Consider the following 20,784-nt stretch of genomic DNA (forward strand, 5'->3'; position numbering starts at 1 on the left):
GTATATTTTATATTTTATTTACAATATATTTCATTATTGTTTTTCATATTTTTGTAAGGAATTACGTTTCCTATTAATATACACGCTCAAATTCTTGCAATAATTATTTTTGTTTAATTTTAAAAAAAATTAACTTGATTATGTATAAATCAACTATCGTATTATATTGTTTTTGTTATTCTTATTGTTATATATCCTTTTTAGGTTCTATTAATCTATTATGTGTAGATAAAAAAAATTAGAAAAGAACTCAAAAAGAAAGAATCAAATAGAAAATGTATGTATTTTTTAATTATTTATTGTATTTTTTTACTAATAATTTTTTTATTATTAGTTATATATGTATTTTTTAATGTTAACTTGATTTTTCGTATAATATTTTAATATATTTTTTAATTTTGTAGACTATGTTTAAGTCTTTAAATTTTTTTATTTAAAACAATATTTGAAAAAGTCATAAAAAAATTATAATAAATTTGAACATATAAAAATTTTATTTTTATTGTATTCTTATCATGTATTTTTTTAATTATATATTTTTTAATTTTTATTGTGTATATTATTTTTTAAATTGATTTGATTCGAATAATATATTATATATATAATTATGATATTTTTTATAAAAAATATTAAATTAATTTAATAGTATAAAAATAACTCTAACACAAATTACACGTTAGTATATATATATTATATCATTTTGTATAATATAAATATTTATTTATAATTAACGCAACTTAATATTTAAATCATATTATTATTATTATTATTATTATTATTATTATTATTCTTAATTTTATAAATTTAATCTAATACACATTTATTTTTATTTTATCTTTTACATATCAAATTAATATACATTAAAACTTTCAAATTCAAATCAAATACTCCCTCAGTCTCACTGAAAGATTATCATTTTCTATTTTCAGTCTGTTTCCATAAGGTTACAATTTCCTAATTTAGCAACTGTACTATATACTTAACATAATAAATATCATTTTAATTTACAATACATTACACAAATACCATTACTTTTATATTACACCGTACTAATAGAGATATTTTTATCTGTTTTTACTACAATCTAATATTAAAAAATTTACTTGTAAAAAACAAATTTTACCCTTCCAATTGAACGAAGTGAGTATAATCTAAAGAGATACAAATTTCAAACTCATCTTAAAATCATAAGGGTGTGTTTGTTTGGAGGTTTAGATTTTGAGTTGAGATTTAAATAGTAAAAATTTTGAATTTAAATAGTTGTATGATGTAATATAAATAGGTGATGATGCGATTTTTTGAATGTAAAATTGATTTTTTAGTATAATATAAAAAATAAAAAATAAATATTTGATTTGATAATTTTAGGGAAAAAAGTTTGGATGAAGAGTAAAATTTTGTCTAAATCTATCAATCGAGTTAGCCCAAACTCTCAGAAAAAAAGAAAAAAAAAAAAAAGACGCATCCTTAGTAAAACTGAAATGAGACCTTATTCCAAACCTCAAAGCACAATTACTGAAAAGAAACACGTGCGCGAGAAGATAGCGTTGCAATATGCACAGTTCGAACTCTGAGAGTCAATGTCAACTACCAGATCGACTCGAATCAGCTTCACAACTGTACGATCGGACTGAATTCGGAAGAAGAAATTGATTGGATTACGGATCGGAGACATGAGGCAGCAGCTACTGTTGGCGTTCAAATTCCTAACCCTAGCCGGAGTTTACTTCTTCACTCGCTCCCGCACGCCCAAGCACAAGCTCACAGATCCCGACAAATCCATGGTTGTAGTGTTCCTGCTCGAGTATCTCAAGCGGGTTCTGCTCTACAACGCCAAGTTGATCCGCGACGGCAAGAGTCAGGTCGAAATTTTGGACAACGACATCCGCCTCCTCAAAGCGCTCCTCAAGGACTCCGCGAGGATTCGCCACAAAGACGAGGTGGTCAAGGAGTTTATAGTCGAGATTCGCGACGTGGTGCGCGACGGCGATGATGTAATCGTTGGGTATTTGAATCAGGCGGCGGAGGTTAGGGCGCGGAATTTCTTCCAGAGAGCTTTTGGTGGACAGATTAAGCTCATCGGCGTTTCGAAAGAGGTTGGGGCTATGAGGGCGAGAGTGAAGAATATATTCGGCAGGAGCAAGGCTGTGTTCGCCGTCCGGCAGATCGGACCGCCGCCGGAGTAGGGTTCCGGCGGATGAGAGAAATAGGCATATAATGCGCAGCAGGTATATTTGCAATTAAATCGATTTTTCTGTAATTCGATCTCAGTCACTGATTGATTATGGTTCTAACTTCACAGTAGCACACTTTGACAGGATTGAATCGGTATGGTGGCTATCAGACATCATCACTTTCACTTCATTCGGGACAGTCTTGAGTGGCAAAATTACGATGAACAGGTTTCTAGGTTTGGAAAGTCCATTGAACATAGTGAGTGGTGGGTTTGAACAAGGGAGTGGTTGTTAGTAGAGATTGCTTTTGATTGCAATTTGCTCGGCTACTAGCTAAGTGTTCAGGATCTCTCCCGTTTTCTAATTCTTGTTGCAGTGACGAAAGGGATTGGTCACACAAATTACTGTAATCTGTTGAGTTGTGAAGGTTTGCAAAATGTAAAATATGGCTTCTCAATGTGAGAAATGTATTCTTCCACTTAGATAATGGTTTGAATGGATTCCATAAGCTGTGAATATTCAATATTTTGGCTCCGGGACTACGTCTGTTATTGTAATTACTAATTAGTATATCAAGTGCATCGACGAAGCACTGAGAGAGTTGAGATCATCGTATGTTCTGTATTCGCCTTTTGTTTTGGTGATTGCTTCCATTCCTTGTGGTTTTCTCCCATTTTGAATTTCCACTTAAATCATGATCATTTTATTTTTCGACTGTTCAACTTCATTCCTAAATCCTTTGTTGATATGCAATCCTGCTCGGTTTCCTTGAGAAAGGTAGATGAACTATGTGATCAAATTCTGCTTGGATTTGGTGTTTGTTGGGCTTATGTAGGATCTAGACAGGAACACCCGAACAGTGGAGGCCAAAGGAAGATTCTTTCTATTAAGAGAAACAGGTTGCAAATAATGTGAAACCGTGTACCAGGTATGTCTTCATCTTTTAAGATTGAAGTTTCCAAGAAAGTCATTTTCTTTTACATTCAAGTTTGTTATAAATTTTATATTCTGATAAATACAAGAGGGCCAAGAGGGCCCTTCCAAACCTTTACTTTAGAGTCTTAGAAAGTGACGGGGGAAGATGCCAGCTAAAGATCAAACAATACTATGTTATGGTCAACATTGACTTAGAAGATGAGAATATAATTGAAGCCTTGAGATTGTAAACTTATCCCTAATCATTGTTCTTTTGAAATTGAATACAGCCTTCTGACATGAATCTGTATCCAGTTTTTATTTTTTTTCTGTTTCTTCAATGTTTTATTGCATTCAGAACTGCTTTCTGTAACCCAACTCGATTCACAGGTGATGATGTATCTGTTGATTGCGGGTCGAGTGGCACTTTCACTGCTCAGAGTGGAAGGGAATGGTGCGGAGATGTACAGAAAAAGTTCGCACCATTTCTGCATGTTAGGGGCTCGTCAACAACCTCTAGTGTCAGCCAGAGGTTTGTCTATGGTGACAATCCAGTTCCTTACAGGACAGCTCGGGTTTCTCGTTCCCAGTTCTCCTATGTATTTCAAGTGAACCCAGGTCAGAAAATCATCCGCCTTCACTTTAATTCAGCTTCATATAAAGGTTTCAAAAGGTACAAGGATTTTTTCACAGTCAAAGCTGCCGCTTTCACTTTGCTTAGCAACTTTAGCGCTTCCTTTACTGCTGATGCTCATGGTGTGAACAATTTTGTTAAGGAATTCTGTTTGAACTTAGGAGAAAATAAGCTGCTTGACCTAACATTCTCTGCAAGTAATCATTTATCTGATGCATATGCTTTCATTAATGGCATTGAGATCATCTCAGTGCCGGCTAGTCGTTCTTATTTCCATATGGAAAATATTGGAGTTCAAGTTGTGGGAGAGTCTCCAATTTACATGGACAGCAGTACTGCATTTGAAATAATTAGCCGAACAGATATAAAACGAGAATCTGTATCATCGTCTCTTAATGATGCAGCCCACATATTTGGGATGTGGGAAAAGGTCCATAACAGAAAAGTAAACAAGATCAACAATGTTACTTGGAAAATATCTGTGGATGTGGGATTCAGATACTTAGTCAGACTTCATTATTCCGATTTAGGATTGAAAATGGCGGAAAATAATGTTCTAAGGATTAGCATTGATGATATGATTGTTGATACTAAGATTTCTGCAGCCATAGAAAAGGATGATGAAGCTAGCAGCATTCGACGGTATAGGGACTATGCTTTGAACATGAAAGGTTGCAAACAGGAGGGTAAACGCAATCTCTTGATTTACTTAGAGTCAAAGGATGAATTTGTTGATGAAAATGGACCCCTTGAAGGATTCGAAGTATTGAAACTGAGCAACCTTGAGAACAGTCTTGCCAGTCCGAATCCGGTGCCTTCAACACAGGATTCATCATACCAGATGTTCAAGAATCTCATCCAGGTTTTCGGCCATGAAAATGCAATTGCTACTCTGCTAATAGTATTGCTCTCTGTGGTTAATGTTATAGTTTATATGCTGAAAATGATTCGAGAAGCTGAAAGTATGCCGGAGGAAAACATGCCATCAGCAAGGGCTACACAACTTTGCCGGCGATTCTCATTAGCAGAAATCCAATTAGCCACAAGAAATTTCAGCGAAGGACATCTCATCGGGAGGGGTGGATTTGGAAAAGTTTACCGAGGTGTTGTTGACAACGGGAAGCTAAATGTAGCCATAAAGCGGCTAAAACAAAGCTCCAAACAAGGGGCTGCCGAGTTTTTGACAGAGATTGAAACGCTAACTGAGCTCCGTCATGTTAATTTAGTATCTCTAGTCGGCTTTTGCAAGGAACGTGGGGAAATGATTCTTGTTTACAGTCTCATGACGAGCGGAACATTGGCCGACCATCTTTACAAGCACGCAAGAAATGGCCGTGATAGTTTGTCGCTGAACTGGAAACAGCGCCTCAACATATGCATCGGAGCTGCTAGAGGACTAGACTATCTTCACGCTGGTCACTCAGTCATACATCGAGATGTAAAGGCATCGAATATCCTTCTGGATGATAATATTACAGCTAAGATTTCCGATTTCGGGTTAGCCAAGCATTTGCATCGAAGCAGTTTGCACAGTCACATCAGCACGAAGGTGAAAGGTACGGTCGGGTACTTTGATCCGAAATATCTTATAACGGGTAAACTAACCAAGAAAAGTGATACGTACGCTTTCGGGGTGGTGTTGCTGGAAGTGTTGTGCGGTAGACCTGCGTTGGATCGCACAGCAGCAGAAGACGAGCATGTTCTGATCAAGTGGGCTCGAGAAAGCATTAGCAAGGGACAAGCTGACCGGATCGTAGCTTCTAATCTGCAGGGCGAAATAACGGCTGAAAGCCTTAAGGTATTTGTAGGGATTGCTGAAAGATGCTTACACGATGAGCCGAAGAACAGGCCAAGTATGTCCCAAGTCGTGGCGCAGCTTGAGTTTGCGCTCGAGCAGCAGGACAATTTAATATCTCTGGGATCGAACGAGATAGTAAGTGATTTGGATGATGTCCATCAAGCTAATGGCGAAGCTAATGTAACAGGCGGTGGGGAACAGCCTCGATCACCCTCTGCTGATTCGCCGGATGTCACACCCCCTCCGGCCGTGAAACCTGAAATTGAAATGGTTAAAGATGAACCTGTATTTGGAAAGGAAGCCGAGCCTTCATCTACAAAGAAACCCGAACCTCAACCTACGAAGAAAGATGAGCCTAAGAAAGATGCGAGAAAAGCTTCGACACACAAACAATCACGGGGTCGTACTTGGGAGACATTTTGGAACAAAATCAAGCCATCCAGTAAAACAGAGAAACAGCCACAAAGTAAATACGATTTATTTAGAGCTATATCACACTCTTCTTCACTTATCGAAATTTTATCTTCAGGTAACTCTGTAGAGAACATTGCCCCCGTGGCAGCGGCAATGGTAGAGTCGGAGGCCCCGGCTAGCAATCTCCCGGTAATATTGGCTCCTGTCATCCCACTGGAAACAATAAAGGAAATTACTTTTAACTTTGGTACAAGGTGTTTCATTGGTGAGGGTTCCTATGCAAGGGTATACCGTGGAGTCCTGAAGAACGGGCGTGCGGCAGCAATTAAAAAGCTCGACTCTAGCAGCCAGCCCAACCAAGAATTCCTATCACAGGTTTTATCCCTATGACTTGATCTGTTGTTGATTTGTCATTGCTGCTTGCATTTTTAACAACTCTTGTAATAACGATTTAACGGTTTCGTAGGTTGCAACAGTTTCTAGTCTGAAGCACGAGAATGTGATCGAGCTACTTGGGTACTGTGTCGATGATAATCTTCGAGTCTTGGCCTATGAATATGCTCCAAATGGATCCCTGCATCAACTTCTCCATGGTAAGTTCGGTCAGTATTTATGCCGATAACTGTTTTTTGAATCTAGAAGGGTGTGTTTGTTTGTGGGTTTGGGGTTTTGGGTTTGAATTTTTGAATAGTAAAAAGTTGAATTCTAATAGTTGTTTGATGTGATATAAATAGATGTTGATGTGATGTTTACAACGCTCCGTCCTTTATCTTATCTATCCGTCTGGTTTAGGAATATTGAGGTGTGGTATGAATAAAATAGAAAATACTAAAATAACCTTATTAGTATTATATGATATAAAGGTAATCATATTTGTGTAATATATTATAAGTTGCAAGGGTATTTTTAATGTTAGTAGAAAGTAACGTTACTAAATAAGGAAGTGGATATTTTGTTATGGGACAAACCAAAATAGAAAAATGTTTAGATTGTTAAGGGACCGAGGGAATATAAAAAAAAAAAGTAATTGTTTGATTTGATATTTTTAGAGGCAAAAAAGAAGCTGAATAGCAAAAATCTGTGGTAAAACTCACAAAAAGAACACAATCAAAGATGTTAATGTCTTTGCTTTGTAACTAATCGTTTTAGTTTTTTAAACAGGGCGAGCAGGTCCCGAGCAAGCTCGGGTTCTTTCATGGGGCGAAAGAGTTAAAATAGCCATTTGTGCTGCAAAAGGACTGCAATACATTCACGATAAGTCGCAGATGCATTGCGACATCAGCTCCGGCAATGTTTTACTCTTTGATGATTATAATGTCGCTAAGATTGCTGATATCGATTTATCTAATGCACCCAATGACATCGTAGCCTGTCTTCATTCGACTCGTGTTGTTGGGACTTTTGGTTATCATGCCCCGGAGTACATATCCTCTTTTTTTTTTCAAGACTTTCCCCGAAAATCGAACCCGATGAACTGAAATAATTGTTCAATTGTAGGTATGCGATGACGGGGCTGTTGAGCTGGAGAAGCGACGTGTATTGCTTCGGTGTCGTACTCCTGGAACTCTTGACGGGCCGTAAACCAATCGATCCCACGAGGCCGAGGGGACAACAAAGTCTCGTGACATGGGTACGCACTTTTCTCACTGAATATACGAGCAAATATTATACCACCCTAGAGTTGTTAATCGAGTTTTTGCATTCTGAATTAAGAAATGGCATCTTTAATTCACTGGAAATATCGAATTTGTCCTCAGTCGAGTCTTACTCTAAGTTCTTTGTTTATTAGATCAGCTCGAGCCTACTCGGCTTGATCATTAATCCTCGTTGAGATGATTCTATGTGAATTTTAGATATAATCTTCGGGTTATAGGAATTTAACACATCATTTTATCATCGGTATTTTAGTATAAATGCATAAGACATTTCGTATTTTATTTATTAAGAGAATCCTTCGTGTTGTATTAAAATATATACAAATCATTCTTTGGTTGTAAATATAAGTTTAGTTATGCAAATGTTACCCAAATAAATGGGACGACATGTCTTAAATAGGATTTTGTTTGAATAAAATAAATATATGAAAATTTGATCAGGCCTTTATTTTACAGTTGTAAAAATAAGTTAGGTTCGTCTTTATTTTACAAACTGTGAAACGAATGGTTGATCAATTTTTCATTTATTTATTTTAAAATTTTCATTTATTTATTTCATTAAAAGAAAGATATGTAAGACATTTTATTCTGTTTATTTCCGTAATTAGGCTCGTGTTTAAAATCATCCAAAAGGATGTTTTGCGCCTATTTCACTCATTTATAATAAAACAAAGCATGTACTTTTTCCGTCCGTCTCTAAGACTTATATTTACCCTTTGCGTTATTGTATTTAACATTAAAAATATTTTTATATTTATATATTTTTTTTGTACAAATGTCATTATTATAAGACACTGATAGAAGTAATTTTGCAATTTTTCATCTTAATTTGTATTATATTTTAGTAATTAATATTCAAATATCAGCATGCAAAAAGTAAATGTAATCCTTAGAGCTGGACGGAAGGAGTATAATACAATTTACCTTTTTTATCATAGCGCTAAGCAAAGTCGTACTGTATCGAATTTCTAAACAGGCAACGCCAAGGCTGAGTGAAGAAAAGGTAAAGCAGATTGTCGATGCGCGACTCAACGGAAACTACCCTCCGAAGGCGGCTGCAAAGGTACTTACCACTCAATTTCCAATTCTTTGATCGCAAAATATACGAGTGTGTTTGTTTGGAGTGTGTATAAATAAATATTGATGCGATGTTTTGAATGTAAAATTGATTTTTAAAATAATATAAAAAAATAAAGAATAGTAGTTTGATTTGATATTTTTAAGAGAAAATATTTGTGTGAATAGTACAAATCCTTTAAAATCTTTCATCGAGCATTGTAAAGCAAATTGATCGTAATTCGGGAAATGCAGATGGCTGCGATTTGCGGGCTGTGCGTTCAATACGAAGCTGCATTCCGTCCGCACATGAGCATCGTCGTAAAAGCTCTCGAGCCTTTGTTGAGGAACAGTGTCTCAGCTTCTCCCAAATAGCACCAAAGCAGTAATTCTTTTTCTCGATTCGATTATTATGTGGAATTGACGTCTCTCTCGTAAATATTTGTTCGAAGGTAGTTTGATCGATACGGTTTGGTTGTACGGGTGATATTTGTTCGGATGTGGGATCGATATGTCTCAGTCCGACGAAGAATGGCGTCGAAGGTCGATCTTGGACGAGAGCTCCGACGTCGGAGCTATGGTTTCAAATTTTGACTGTGTCCTTTTCAAAAAATATATCGATCTTTGATCGAAACAAAGAAATTAGAAATGCTAAAAATTAGTAAACAAGAGAATAAATTAAAAGCAATTACTCCCTCTGTCTCGGACGAAAGTTTCGTAATAAACAGGATCCTTACTAAAACTTTGGCGTCGAGCGCCTGAAATTTAATGGCTGATGATGGAGAGAGGTCTTCGTCGCCAAGGTCGCCGTCGTTGACGCACTGCGTGCTTTTGAATGGGATCCCTTCTTTGACTATTTATTCATTTATTATTACGGTAAATTGTCCCAAATTCATGAAATTGTACTAAATTTTTTATATTTTTAAAATTACGTTAAATTCTGTTGTAATTTTATAAACTCTTCGTCTAATTCCTAGGGCGTCTTTATTTAACATTGTTTGACCTGCATGTTTACAATTTGAATGAAATTACAAACTTTTAACCTCAGTAAATATATTTAAGTTATTTTTCTCTGATTTTAAGAGTTTTTTTTTTTTTTAAGGCCAAATATAAAATAAGTAAATATATTTATAATTTTAGAAATTTAAAAATGAGTATTCTGAAATTCATTCGCAGTTTGAAGCACCTGTAAGTCAAACACTGTTAAAGGACAGCATGCTCAGTTCATAAAATCACGAGTAGGACAGCATGCTCAATTTATAAAATCACGAGTCTGTTTGATGCAGTTTTAAATGTACTGAGGATTTCGTATACTTTTATAAAACCACAAGTGAATTTTTTGCAATTTAATATTCTTATTATTATTAGGTTAAACTCAATTAAAAAATAAATAAATAAATAAATGAATAAGTTATTTACTAATTTCTTAAAATCTATTTTTATTATGTTGATATTACGGGTTTGTATATCATTTTTTTTTAATATAATTCTCAATATATATATATTATTTTTTTTTATAAAAATTAATATTTAACATAAACTATTATTTTTAATATTTACAACACTATTTATTATATTTCACATTAAAAAAATCAAATTAAAATACTAAATAAACAAACTTTATATTCTCTAAATAAAAATTATTTTAAATTTATTGTATATTAAAATTATTAATGAATAATACTAAAATTAAAAAAAAAAAAATTCATTTCCGACAACATAAATATAAAACTACATTCATTCGATACATTGAATTATGACAACTCTCAATCCAAACCCGAAAAATAAATAAATGAATACAATATTTGGTATGGCCTAAGTGTCCTAATACAAAACCTCAATCTCTTTCAAACCACACTCCCCTTCAAGATTCATTGTCAGGAATCCATTCTCAAAATCGTAAGTAAAATCCTCATTTTTGTTGTCTACTTTGCAACAACTTGGCTTCATGTTAGAATATGCTCCAAACACACCATACCCTCGTGCTTTTATCGACACCCGATTCTCTTCGAATGCGCAATTCTCGATTGCACCTCCCGAGTTGTACATGTGAATTAGTCCAATTGGCGCGAATTCGATACTTTGATTGAATGTCTGCTCATAATGTCAAAAAAAAAAAAAAAAGAATAACTCTCATTAGTCGATATAGAAATAAGAATGTAATAAAATGTAAAGTAGAATAGTATCTTCTCGGATACCTTTATAGGCGAGACAGTAAATACTTCGCATTGTAACACATTTAATGAAACTTTGATGCTTTTGTTCTTCCGTACTCTCGAAAGGCTACCTGTGGAATTTGAATGATTTGATCGTATTAGCATAAATTTGATCGATATTTTAAATAGGGTGAATTTCATATTACCCCTTACAAAAGAGAGCAAAATAATTACCAAAAAATATATTATCATATAATTTTTAGGTTTTTTTTAATAAATTTATTTGGATTAAAATAATTCTTTAAAAAAAATTTAATTATTTTCGCAGTATCTATGATGTCAATAGTGAATATCTTTGTAATATTTCAAATGATCTTTAAATACTATGTCAATTCGAATATTTCGTAATATAAAATGATATATTTGAATTCTAAAGTATTTCAAATCTATTTATTTAAAATTGATCGTCAAATCAAAATACATCAATTTCAGTCTAAAAGAGATTGAGGAAGAACTTTTTTTTTTTTTTTTTTCCGTAAAGAATTTTTCAACATTCAATATAAGGATTAAGTCGCAATCTAACCTTTTAGACAAAATGACCTTTGTATAGATCAAAGTGAACATGTTGTGTGAAAATTGGACTTTGCAATGGAGATTTGATGATGTTTTTAGTGCCTTAGGTTAAATTTTGTCATGGAGATGAGCTAACCTGAGTTGAATGCATAGACGGCGCAATCGTCGGTCCATGTTTCGCCGGCGATTTCCTCAAGAAACTCGACGTCGAGAGGCTTTACATGTCCGGAGATGGAAGTGGTTTCCGGCATGTCGCTTCTAGCTTGTTTCATTGGCCAAGCTCCCGCGCCTTGGCAATTGAATACACCGACTACTCCGGTTATCTTATTCAAATTCCATATCTTGAGCAAGCTATTGGCAAAATCCCAAAATTTTTATTAGTTATCAAGGCTCTGATATCATGTTAGAAATAATTGAACTGACTTTTTTTCTTTTTATCTAAAAGTGCTCAAATCGAACAAACATATTTGGTGTACCTCTTTCCATCCATGACCGGATCGATGAACAAACAATCGCGCGTAGGACGGCCGGCGTGTCTTGCTCTCAAGACGGATCCATCGGGTAGAACGAGCTTTCTTAGGATCTTGAAATCTTGCTTTCCGGGCTTATCGCTATAGAGAAGTAGAATAAGAAGATTAATTATGTGTCGAAAGGGGAAAAAATTTGTCGACTTAAGTTGATTTAGTCGTAGCGTGAATTATATGAACATGGTTCAGTTTTACCTTACGTAGACCGGACAACCGCCTATTGCTCTAGCCGCGCCATGGAACCCGGCCGTGTTGTGGTCGCTCTACATCAAGAAATATATTAGGTTAGATAGGTCTTAAAATTATTTAAAATGACATGTAACGCTCAATTTTCGATCGTTTAAGGAAAAGAACGAGGTCGAGACTTACATGGAACATATCCCAATCCGGCACGAAAACCTCGCCGAGGAGAAGACTATTATACGACACGGACGCAATGTGCAACGTTTGGAACGTAGGCTCATTCGGCATGAAATCCTCCGACGCCCTTGCAGTTGCACTCTTCTTCGAACTAAAGATCAAAGCCCAAAAAGGTCATTTCACAATCCAACGTTCGATAAAAATTTCCACGATTATCAAACGAATTTCGCTCACTTACTTGAAAATAGAGTCGGAATTATGGCACATGCAACATATCAAGTTATTATCGACAAAGTTCTTCTCCACGGACTCGTCGAGAGCTTCGTGGTACTTTCTGGTAACTGACACTCGACCACCATGTCCCTCTCCCAACGTTCCAAGCAAGTTTTGAACATCGACCTTAACACCATCCGCGCCACAACTCGCGAGATAACTATGCATATCGTTGTAAAAATCGCGCACTTTCTCCGGATCCACGACTCCGACGCCGTACTTCTCCAAGCTATCGAGGGCAATGTCCCTAATGTTCCCGACATTCCCGTCGGATAGCACGGGATAGGAAAGCGTCGGGTTGTATTTTTTTAGCGCATCGGAGGAGGCTTGTACGCCTCCCCAGTAACCAGCCAGAGCGTGCCACATGTAAACATATCTACAAATTAAGCAAAACACGCTTTTCAATAAAAAAAATTGTGCAGCGACTACGAATTTCCACGTCATAAAAAATGTGCATTGAAAAGCGAATTATCTAGAGATTTGTGATTCTTACTTTAACCCGTAATTCTCTTTGATGTGATGGATAAGCCCTTTGAGGTTTTCCGTCGAGCCATTTGTGTCGACTGTGTTTTTGAACTTGTTGTTTTCCTTGATGCCCGTTAATCTAGTGGCGAATCTAAATCCACATTATACGAATTATAAGAATTCAGATTAAAAACGAATCGTGAAAGGTTTACGGCAATATGAAATTGCGAGGCGAGACTCACTGTGTTCCTTCTATCATCGGCTCGCCTTCCTTCTCGAACTCGTTCGACGTTTCTTGCCATCCATCGTCTATTATGAGAAATTTCGGAGAAATCCCGCCTTCTTTGAAGCTGAAATAGCCGTTGTGTTTGTTGGTCATTTGAATGTACGAGCATTGCATATACATTCAGTATAAAAAAAAAAATTAATTAATTTTTTATTCAAAATATTATACTTTCTTTGTCATCTAAATTTATTTCCATTTTTCTTTTTTGATTGTCATCTAAATTTATTCTCGTTTTCTTTTATAGTAAAACATATCATTTTTTCTACTTTTTTCCTTACTATAAAAAGAAAAGTTTCTATTTTCACACACTTTTTTTAAAATTCATGTCTAGTCAAATGAGAATAGAATTCGATGACGAATGGAGTATCAAGTATCTGTTTATATCTTTTTGAATAAATTTTTAATTAATATTTTTAAAAAATAAAAATTATATTAATTATAGATATATTTATATACCTTTGAAGGCCCTCTTCGATTCCAGCTGGAGTAACTTGTGTGTAGAAAGCATCCCAAGTGCACCAACCAAACCAATCTAAATGACCTGGAATCTGCCATTTTCATACAACTATTTGTTTTAGTGGCAATTAATTAATATATATTTATATTTTTAAAAACAAAAAATTGCATTCTTTTAAAAATATATATATTTAATATATATATATATATATTTGCGTGAATTCAATGTACGAAGTATAGTTGTTACCTTTTTGTTGTCCAAGTGACTAAAGGTGCCCTTTAGTGTAGCCAATATCCTACACAAGAACAAACACTTATAAGTCAAAAAAAATAAAAAAATAAAAAAAAATTCGAAAATTCGTAAAAATCTAAAATGAAAAAGACAAACTTACTTAATCGAATCCTTAAGGAGCTCGAAAGGGTTGTCTCCCGAGTTCACGAAAACTCCCTCCATAGCCATTGATGTTCTAACATTGCGATCGCCTTTACAATGAAAATGAGCATTAATTAGTTAACAAGTCGATGTAAGAAGGGTGTGATGACGGATCAACTAAACTAAGTTTTTCTTCTTCTTTTTTTTTTTTTTTTTTTTTATCGACTAATTAAACCAAGGTTGTGTGAAGGGGGCTGACCACTTTCGTAGCAAAATTGGAGCTCGTTCGATTTAGTCCCTTGGAGAGTTGTCCGAAAGGATCCATCCAAGACGGGCAATACTAGGATGTAAGACTTGTTATTGTCTTCAAGATCATTGTCCGAATTATCTGATAAGTCGAAGGCCGACTCTTCTTGTGCCTCCAATAGTAGCATTTGAGTCTCCATTGGGATTTCCCTAGCGGATGTCCCGACTCGCGGGATCATCCACCAAATTTTAGCTATGAAGAGACACATAAATTTGCAATTTCTGCGAAAGACGGATAAAAATCAATAATAATAAAAATAATAAATTTATACGATTAAAATTTACATATTATTAGAAATTTCAGCATTATTCATCGATAGTAATTTTTTTAAAAATCATTGTATTACATATTGTATCTTCTAAACATCATGTTAAATATTTAATTTTTTACTATTCGATACTAAAAAATATACTATATATTAAAAACTCCATTTCGTCCACGTCCGATAGTTTTTTGGATTTCTATAGTAAATTAAAAAATAATATTAATATATTATTAATTAATAAAAATACGTAAAATAATTTTGATATTTTTATTTTTTATATTTTATTTATAATTTATATAAAAATTAAAAATATTTTAATATTTATGTCATCTCTAAATTTGACCGACGAAATAAGTAATATTTTTAAATAAGATAAACGAAAATTATACGAAAATAAAATTGAAAACATAAGTAAACAGAGTCGTACTCTAGAGTTCCAAGGGTAAAGACATGGCGCGAACTCGACTCGGCCGAACTGGCTCCGATAAATGCCGATCCGGCCGAGCCGGCTCGGGTGACGACAACGTTGTCCGGAACCCGGGTTAGGACAACCTTGCCGTTGACCATAAGACAGCCATTCTTGATCACAGGCAGAGCTGTGACGGTCATTTTAGCCTAGCCTAAATCAAAGATATGAAAATCTCTACAAAGAATTATTGAGGGCTAACAAATTGCTGATCAACGAAACGTATGTGGGATTTGATGAAATTAATGATTCAAATTTCAGACATATATATATATATATATACAGAGAGAGAGATAGATATAGAGATATGTATGTATATGTGTTTGTAAGTAAAGTTGAATCCAATGAATGGTGACGTGGAAATGAGTCATACATATCTGTAGTTTGTGGGCAATAATTGTTTTTATAATAAATTAAATTAAATTAAATTAACCCTATCTGTATCTGTATAGTTACGTTTTTTGGAGACAGCCAATAATGACCATATGATTTTTTATTAGAGACTCGTCGTGTTTGTTTGTGTTTTTTTTTTTTTTTAACTCTCCAAAATTAAATATTCTCTCCGTTCAGCTAAAAAGTATACATATTTTTATTTTGAAAGTAATTATTTCATTAAATACATCATTTTTTTCCACAAATACTCTTATTTTACATTATATCATTATTTTTATACCAAAAAATAAAGACAAAAATATCATTACACTATTTTTATCTATCTACTGTAATTAAAATACTATTATTTTTTAAACTCTGCACCAAAAGTAAATTTATATTTCCTGCTTTTGGACGGAAGAAGTATTATAGGTTTGTTCATCCAATTATTTTATATCGATATGATTTGGTATGAATATTATTAAAATATACAATATATATAATTATACATAATATGATATATATGTATTATTTATTTATAAAAAAAAATCAACAATTTAAAATTAAATATTATTTTTTATACTACCTCCATCAAGTCAGGAAGTAAATATTTATTTTTTTTACTGTATTTAACATTAAAAATATTCTTATATTTGTATAATTTACTCCAAAAATATAATTGTATTTGCATTATAAGAGACTAACGAATGCACTTTTGTCATTTTCTCTTTATTTATACTATGTTTTAATATAATAATTAATATTCAAATATCAGCAAAAAAAACCACTATGTAATTTGTGGCCGGACAGAGTTAATATTATTTATATTTTACATAAAAAAAAAAAAAATCATTCAAAAATTCAAAACAAACACATTATTTCTTCTGTTTATTAATTTATGATTTTAGATTTTTATGATTAGTTATTCAAAATGTAAAAATATATATGTTTAACTTTTTAAATATTTTATAAAAATAATATACTATATTTTATAAAAGTAAAAAATCTACACGCTTGTTAGACATACGTCGGTGAGTGCATATGATTTAAATAAATTCACAACTTGTCTCATTATTTTATAACATAAATGGCTCTTGTTCATTATCATAAGCTGCATTTTAATTTATTACTAAAAATATATTACTCTCTCCGTCCGTCCCATTGAAACGGTGTCATTTGCTTTTTACACGTAAATTTTTTAATAATAGTATTATATTGGATTATAGTAAAAAGACAAAAATACCCCTATTAGTATGGTGTAATATAAAAGTAATAATATTTGTGTAATATATTGTAAGTTGAAAGGGTATTTATTATGTTAGGTAGATAATACAATTATTAAATTAGGAAATAGTAACCTTATTTTGAAATGAACGAAAAATAAAAAATGATAAACGAACGGAGGGAGTATAATTATTTTCTTATCAATACTCCTCTTTCCGGCTGACTCTTTTTCTTTTTAGTTACATTTTCTTTTATTTTTTAGTAAATTTAATCATTTAAATATATTTAATAAATACTTCTTTCGTTGTAACTAAATATTTTTTTTTCGTGTTTAAATATTGAATATTGATATTATATTCATATATACTATAAATTAAAAAAAATATCTCTATTAGTATTGTATAATAGAAATGCAATAACATTTATATAAAATATTATACATATAAATATATTTTTAATATTAAATACAATATGAATAAAAATCAAATGAATATTTTGTTAATGAATAGGGAAAGTATAAATTATTTAATTAAATTATAAACCTTGTACCTATAGAATCTATTCAAATATTTTTTTAAATTTTTATCTCTATCCTCAGTCAATAAATATTTTTATATATATTTACAACTTCTAATTGTTTATAAAATTAGTTTATCAGATAAATAAAAAAAAATTAACGTATTTATATTATATAAAATTTTATTCTACAAATTGATATACATAGTATATTTTATTGAGATATAATATTTAAAATATTTAAACACTTATTTTAAATTTTTTTTAATTATATATATATTAATTTTTATTTTAAAATACTAGCTACGCCACTTATATAAAAATAATAAAATCATATTATAATTAATATAATTAATTTATTAAATTGCTCTTAAAATACCATACCGTATTTCTGATCAAATTGGTCATCTGACCCCCGGATCATGGGAATATTTTTTTTTCTCATTTTATTTTTGGTATTATTTTTTAAAAATAAGTATAATTTTGATAGTCTTTTGAATATTTTATTTTTACCTTTTTTCTACAAGGTTTACATAATTATTTTTTTCAGACTTTATTGGAGTATTTTTAATAATTTAAATCCCTCAAAATATTTATAAATTCTTTTATATTTGCACCATTATCCTCTTTCAGACTTTTAAATACAATTTATATAAATAGTTAAAAAAATAAAAAATTAAAATTAATTTTTTAAAAAATATATATATTAAAACTATACTACCTAAAATAATGTATCAAAAATAAAATAATAGCGAATGAAATGAGATTGGAAAATTTTGAAATATACTTACATAACAAAAAATATATATTTTATAAAATAAAATAAATATTTAATATAATTTTTTAAAAAATATATATTTAATATTAATTTTCTTAAAATAGTACTCCATTCGTCTCAAACACCGTGCAACATTTGTGTTTGACACGGGAATTTAGGTGAAAAGTATTAAGTATGATAATTTGAGATAATTTGGATATTAAGTAATGTGATTGGAGAGAGAAATGATTATTTTATTTTTTTTATTTAAGTGATGTGATAGATATAGTGAAGTGTATATTAATATGTGTATAAAAATATTATTAATTATTTTTAAATTTAAAAATATTGCAGTGAGTTTGGGACCAATAAAAAAGAAAATACTGTAAGGTATTTAGAACGGATGAAGTAATATTGTTATAAAAAATATACGCATGTAACCCGTGTTGGAGGATTTGACCAGCCGCCACCAACTTTGAGTTGTTGGTAGGGCTAATTAATAATTTATTTATTTAATTAATTAAATAATTAATTTAGCTATAAATTGATGCAGCACAGAAACAGCTGCCTATTGCCTATTGCCTATTGGCTATTGGCTATTGCCTATTGGATTCCTTGTCAGCTGTACCTAATTTGCCCATTGGAATCTCGAATGTAATGAACCTTATTAATTAAGATTCTTGACTTTTAAGATTACTTAATGAATTTAATTTGACCAAACTTCTAGACGTCAACCATGATGATAGGGCTGCCACACCAAGAGTGTGTTTGTTTGGATTTTGATTTTGAATTTAAATTTTGAAAACTAATAATTTTTTATTTAAATGCTCTTTTCGTTCAATATGTATTAGTTAAGGATTTTCGTTTGCGGATAAATATTTAATGGTTGTATTATCTTAACAGTTTGAACTTTTAGATGAAACAGTTATTTTGCATCCGACATAATATCTAAGTCTCGAGTTCGAGTCTGACAGATAAAAAAAAAAATTATTTCATTTTTAAATATAATTAATATAAAATTAAAAAATTTAATTATTTATCTTATTATTTTAGTTTTTTTTTTTAATATCGTTATTTATAAAAAAAATATATATACATAGTAGTATTAAACTACATTTAAACAAAAAATTCAAATTTAAATACAAGTAAATAAAGTTTAAGATGTATATATATATATACATATACTTCATCTGTCCGCCTCTAACGGTCACATTTACCTTTTACGTCATTATACTTAACATTAAAAATATTTTTATATTTATATAAGTTTTTGTTAGTATTATAAAACACTAATTAAAGTATTTTTGCAATTTTTTTAAAATTTGTATTATATTTTAATATAATAATAATTATTCAAAAGATGAACACATAAAAAAACAAATAAGATTCTTCGAGTCGGACTGAGGTAGTATTATTGATATTATACATATAGATAGGCTTCTAAAGAATCCAAAATTTTGGGGTCTAGGCATGGTAAATAATTTAACATTTTTATCATTAATATTTTAACAAATAATTATAAATTTAATTTTTTTCTACTTAGCTCATTATTTTTTTATCAGTTTTTTAAATAAAATTGCTTAGTACATTCACTTTATTTTATGCAGCAAAATAAAATTCTAATTTTAAAATAGTATATTTTGAGTCAATTAGCAAATGTTAATAAATAATAATAATAATAATAAAATTAGCATATATTAATATAATATATAACAAATATTTTAATAGCAAATTATATAATTACATATAACAAAATATAAATATGATTTCAAAACAATAGGTTTTGATTTTCATACCCTAGTTCAATAAGCAAATTAATAACAAAATACAATATATAATCTACACAGCAAATATTAATACAATATATGACAGAGCATAATATATAATTATATATAATACAATATATGTATATTTTAACACGAAATATAATCTACGCAACATGTATTTCTATGTAACATAACATATATTATTTGTTTTGTAATAATTTGTTAATTGTTTCAAGTTAATGTGCTAATTTGATAATATGTTATATGTCTTGTGATGAATTTGCTAGTTATTTCAAGATAGTTTGTTAACTTAGTCAAAATCAAAATAATACTAATTTGATCAAATCAGCACTCTGAATATCCTAATAATCATAATTTAAGTTGAATTATATTCTCATACAACAATTTATTTGTAGCAATACCTTTATATGTGGATCAATAGGAAAACTTCCATCAATAAAGCTCCATCAATAGAAATCTTGTGGTGCTAATAGTGTTCATCAATGGCAATTTGGTCATTGGCTCACACAGTATTGAAGGGAGTGGTGATGATGGTGTGATGGTGATGGTGATGGTGAAAGAAAATAATATTTTATCCGTTTAATTCTGAGGGTCGCATTTATATTTTGCATAATTATATTTAACATTAAAAATATTTTTATTTTGTATAATTTTTTGTACAAATGTTCTTGTATTAGTATTATAAGATACTAATTAAAGTATTTTTTTAATTTTTTCTTAATTTGTACTATATTTTGATATAATAATTAATATTCAAAGATCAATACGAAAAAAGTAAATGAGACTCTTAGAGCCGGGCGGAGATAGTATATTTTTATTAGAAATTGTGTCAAATAAATAGTGTTATTTTGAATTGAAATGGTAAAAACAAACAAACAAACACCAAGATAATATGTTGAAAATTTAGAGGGTGTTTGGTAGACGGTTTTTTCAAGAGCTTTTAGCTTAACTTTTAGTTGTTGACCAATAAACCAG

General features: G+C 31.3%; 3 protein-coding genes across 5 annotated transcripts; 2 read left to right on the top strand and 1 right to left on the bottom strand.

The window, feature by feature from the left end:
* Positions 1–1,504: 1,504 nt before the first annotated feature.
* Positions 1,505–2,750, top strand: LOC127255102 (uncharacterized). Of its 2 annotated transcripts, none has more exons than XM_051280483.1 (2): positions 1,505–2,228; positions 2,306–2,750. In XM_051280483.1, exon 1 carries the CDS (start codon positions 1,674–1,676, stop codon positions 2,184–2,186), a length of 513 nt encoding a protein of 170 aa, XP_051136440.1. In that variant the 5' UTR covers positions 1,505–1,673; the 3' UTR covers positions 2,187–2,228; positions 2,306–2,750. The 2 variants fall into 2 exon arrangements, with proteins under 2 accessions (XP_051136440.1, XP_051136439.1); XM_051280482.1 differs by having other exon boundaries at positions 1,506–2,228; positions 2,319–2,750.
* Positions 2,751–3,338: 588 nt separating this feature from the next.
* On the top strand, positions 3,339–9,623 carry LOC127255331 (putative receptor-like protein kinase At5g39000). Of its 2 annotated transcripts, XM_051280825.1 has the most exons (7): positions 3,340–5,987; positions 6,051–6,310; positions 6,402–6,528; positions 7,097–7,355; positions 7,433–7,565; positions 8,567–8,653; positions 8,902–9,623. In XM_051280825.1, the coding sequence occupies exons 1-7, from the start codon at positions 3,389–3,391 to the stop codon at positions 9,019–9,021; spliced, it is 3,585 nt and encodes a 1,194-aa protein (XP_051136782.1). In that variant the 5' UTR covers positions 3,340–3,388; the 3' UTR covers positions 9,022–9,623. The 2 variants fall into 2 exon arrangements, with proteins under 2 accessions (XP_051136783.1, XP_051136782.1); XM_051280826.1 differs by lacking the exons at positions 8,567–8,653; positions 8,902–9,623 and having other exon boundaries at positions 3,339–5,987; positions 7,097–7,222; positions 7,433–7,563.
* A 707-nt stretch (positions 9,624–10,330) lies between these two features.
* LOC127255334 (probable galactinol--sucrose galactosyltransferase 2) lies at positions 10,331–15,403 on the bottom strand. Its single transcript, XM_051280829.1, has 14 exons — positions 15,115–15,403; positions 14,375–14,643; positions 14,135–14,225; positions 13,990–14,038; positions 13,743–13,834; positions 13,243–13,350; positions 13,029–13,151; positions 12,501–12,911; positions 12,272–12,413; positions 12,098–12,165; positions 11,852–11,986; positions 11,512–11,726; positions 10,845–10,933; positions 10,331–10,740 (listed from the first exon to the last, which is right to left on the bottom strand). Exons 1-14 carry the CDS (start codon positions 15,294–15,296, stop codon positions 10,471–10,473), a joined length of 2,244 nt encoding a protein of 747 aa, XP_051136786.1. The 5' UTR covers positions 15,297–15,403; the 3' UTR covers positions 10,331–10,470.
* Positions 15,404–20,784: the final 5,381 nt, after the last annotated feature.

This window comes from Andrographis paniculata, unplaced genomic scaffold (genome assembly GCF_009805555.1).
Source record: "Andrographis paniculata isolate CXL003 unplaced genomic scaffold, ASM980555v1 Contig53END, whole genome shotgun sequence".
NCBI lineage: Eukaryota > Viridiplantae > Streptophyta > Magnoliopsida > Lamiales > Acanthaceae > Andrographis > Andrographis paniculata.

Coding starts and splice junctions, on each gene's coding strand:
- LOC127255331 (XM_051280825.1), top strand. CDS start 3,389: ATGAATCTGTATCCAGTTTTTATTTTTTTTCTGTTTCTTCAATGTTTT. Junction 6,311..6,401: donor ACCAAGAATTCCTATCACAG/GTTTTATCCCTA, acceptor ACGGTTTCGTAG/GTTGCAACAGTTTCTAGTCT. Junction 6,529..7,096: donor CCTGCATCAACTTCTCCATG/GTAAGTTCGGTC, acceptor TTTTTTAAACAG/GGCGAGCAGGTCCCGAGCAA.
- LOC127255102 (XM_051280483.1), top strand. CDS start 1,674: ATGAGGCAGCAGCTACTGTTGGCGTTCAAATTCCTAACCCTAGCCGGA.
- LOC127255334 (XM_051280829.1), bottom strand. CDS start 15,296: ATGACCGTCACAGCTCTGCCTGTGATCAAGAATGGCTGTCTTATGGTC. Junction 12,166..12,271: donor CGGATTGGGATATGTTCCAT/GTAAGTCTCGAC, acceptor TTCTTGATGTAG/AGCGACCACAACACGGCCGG. Junction 10,741..10,844: donor TTACTGTCTCGCCTATAAAG/GTATCCGAGAAG, acceptor CATTATGAGCAG/ACATTCAATCAAAGTATCGA.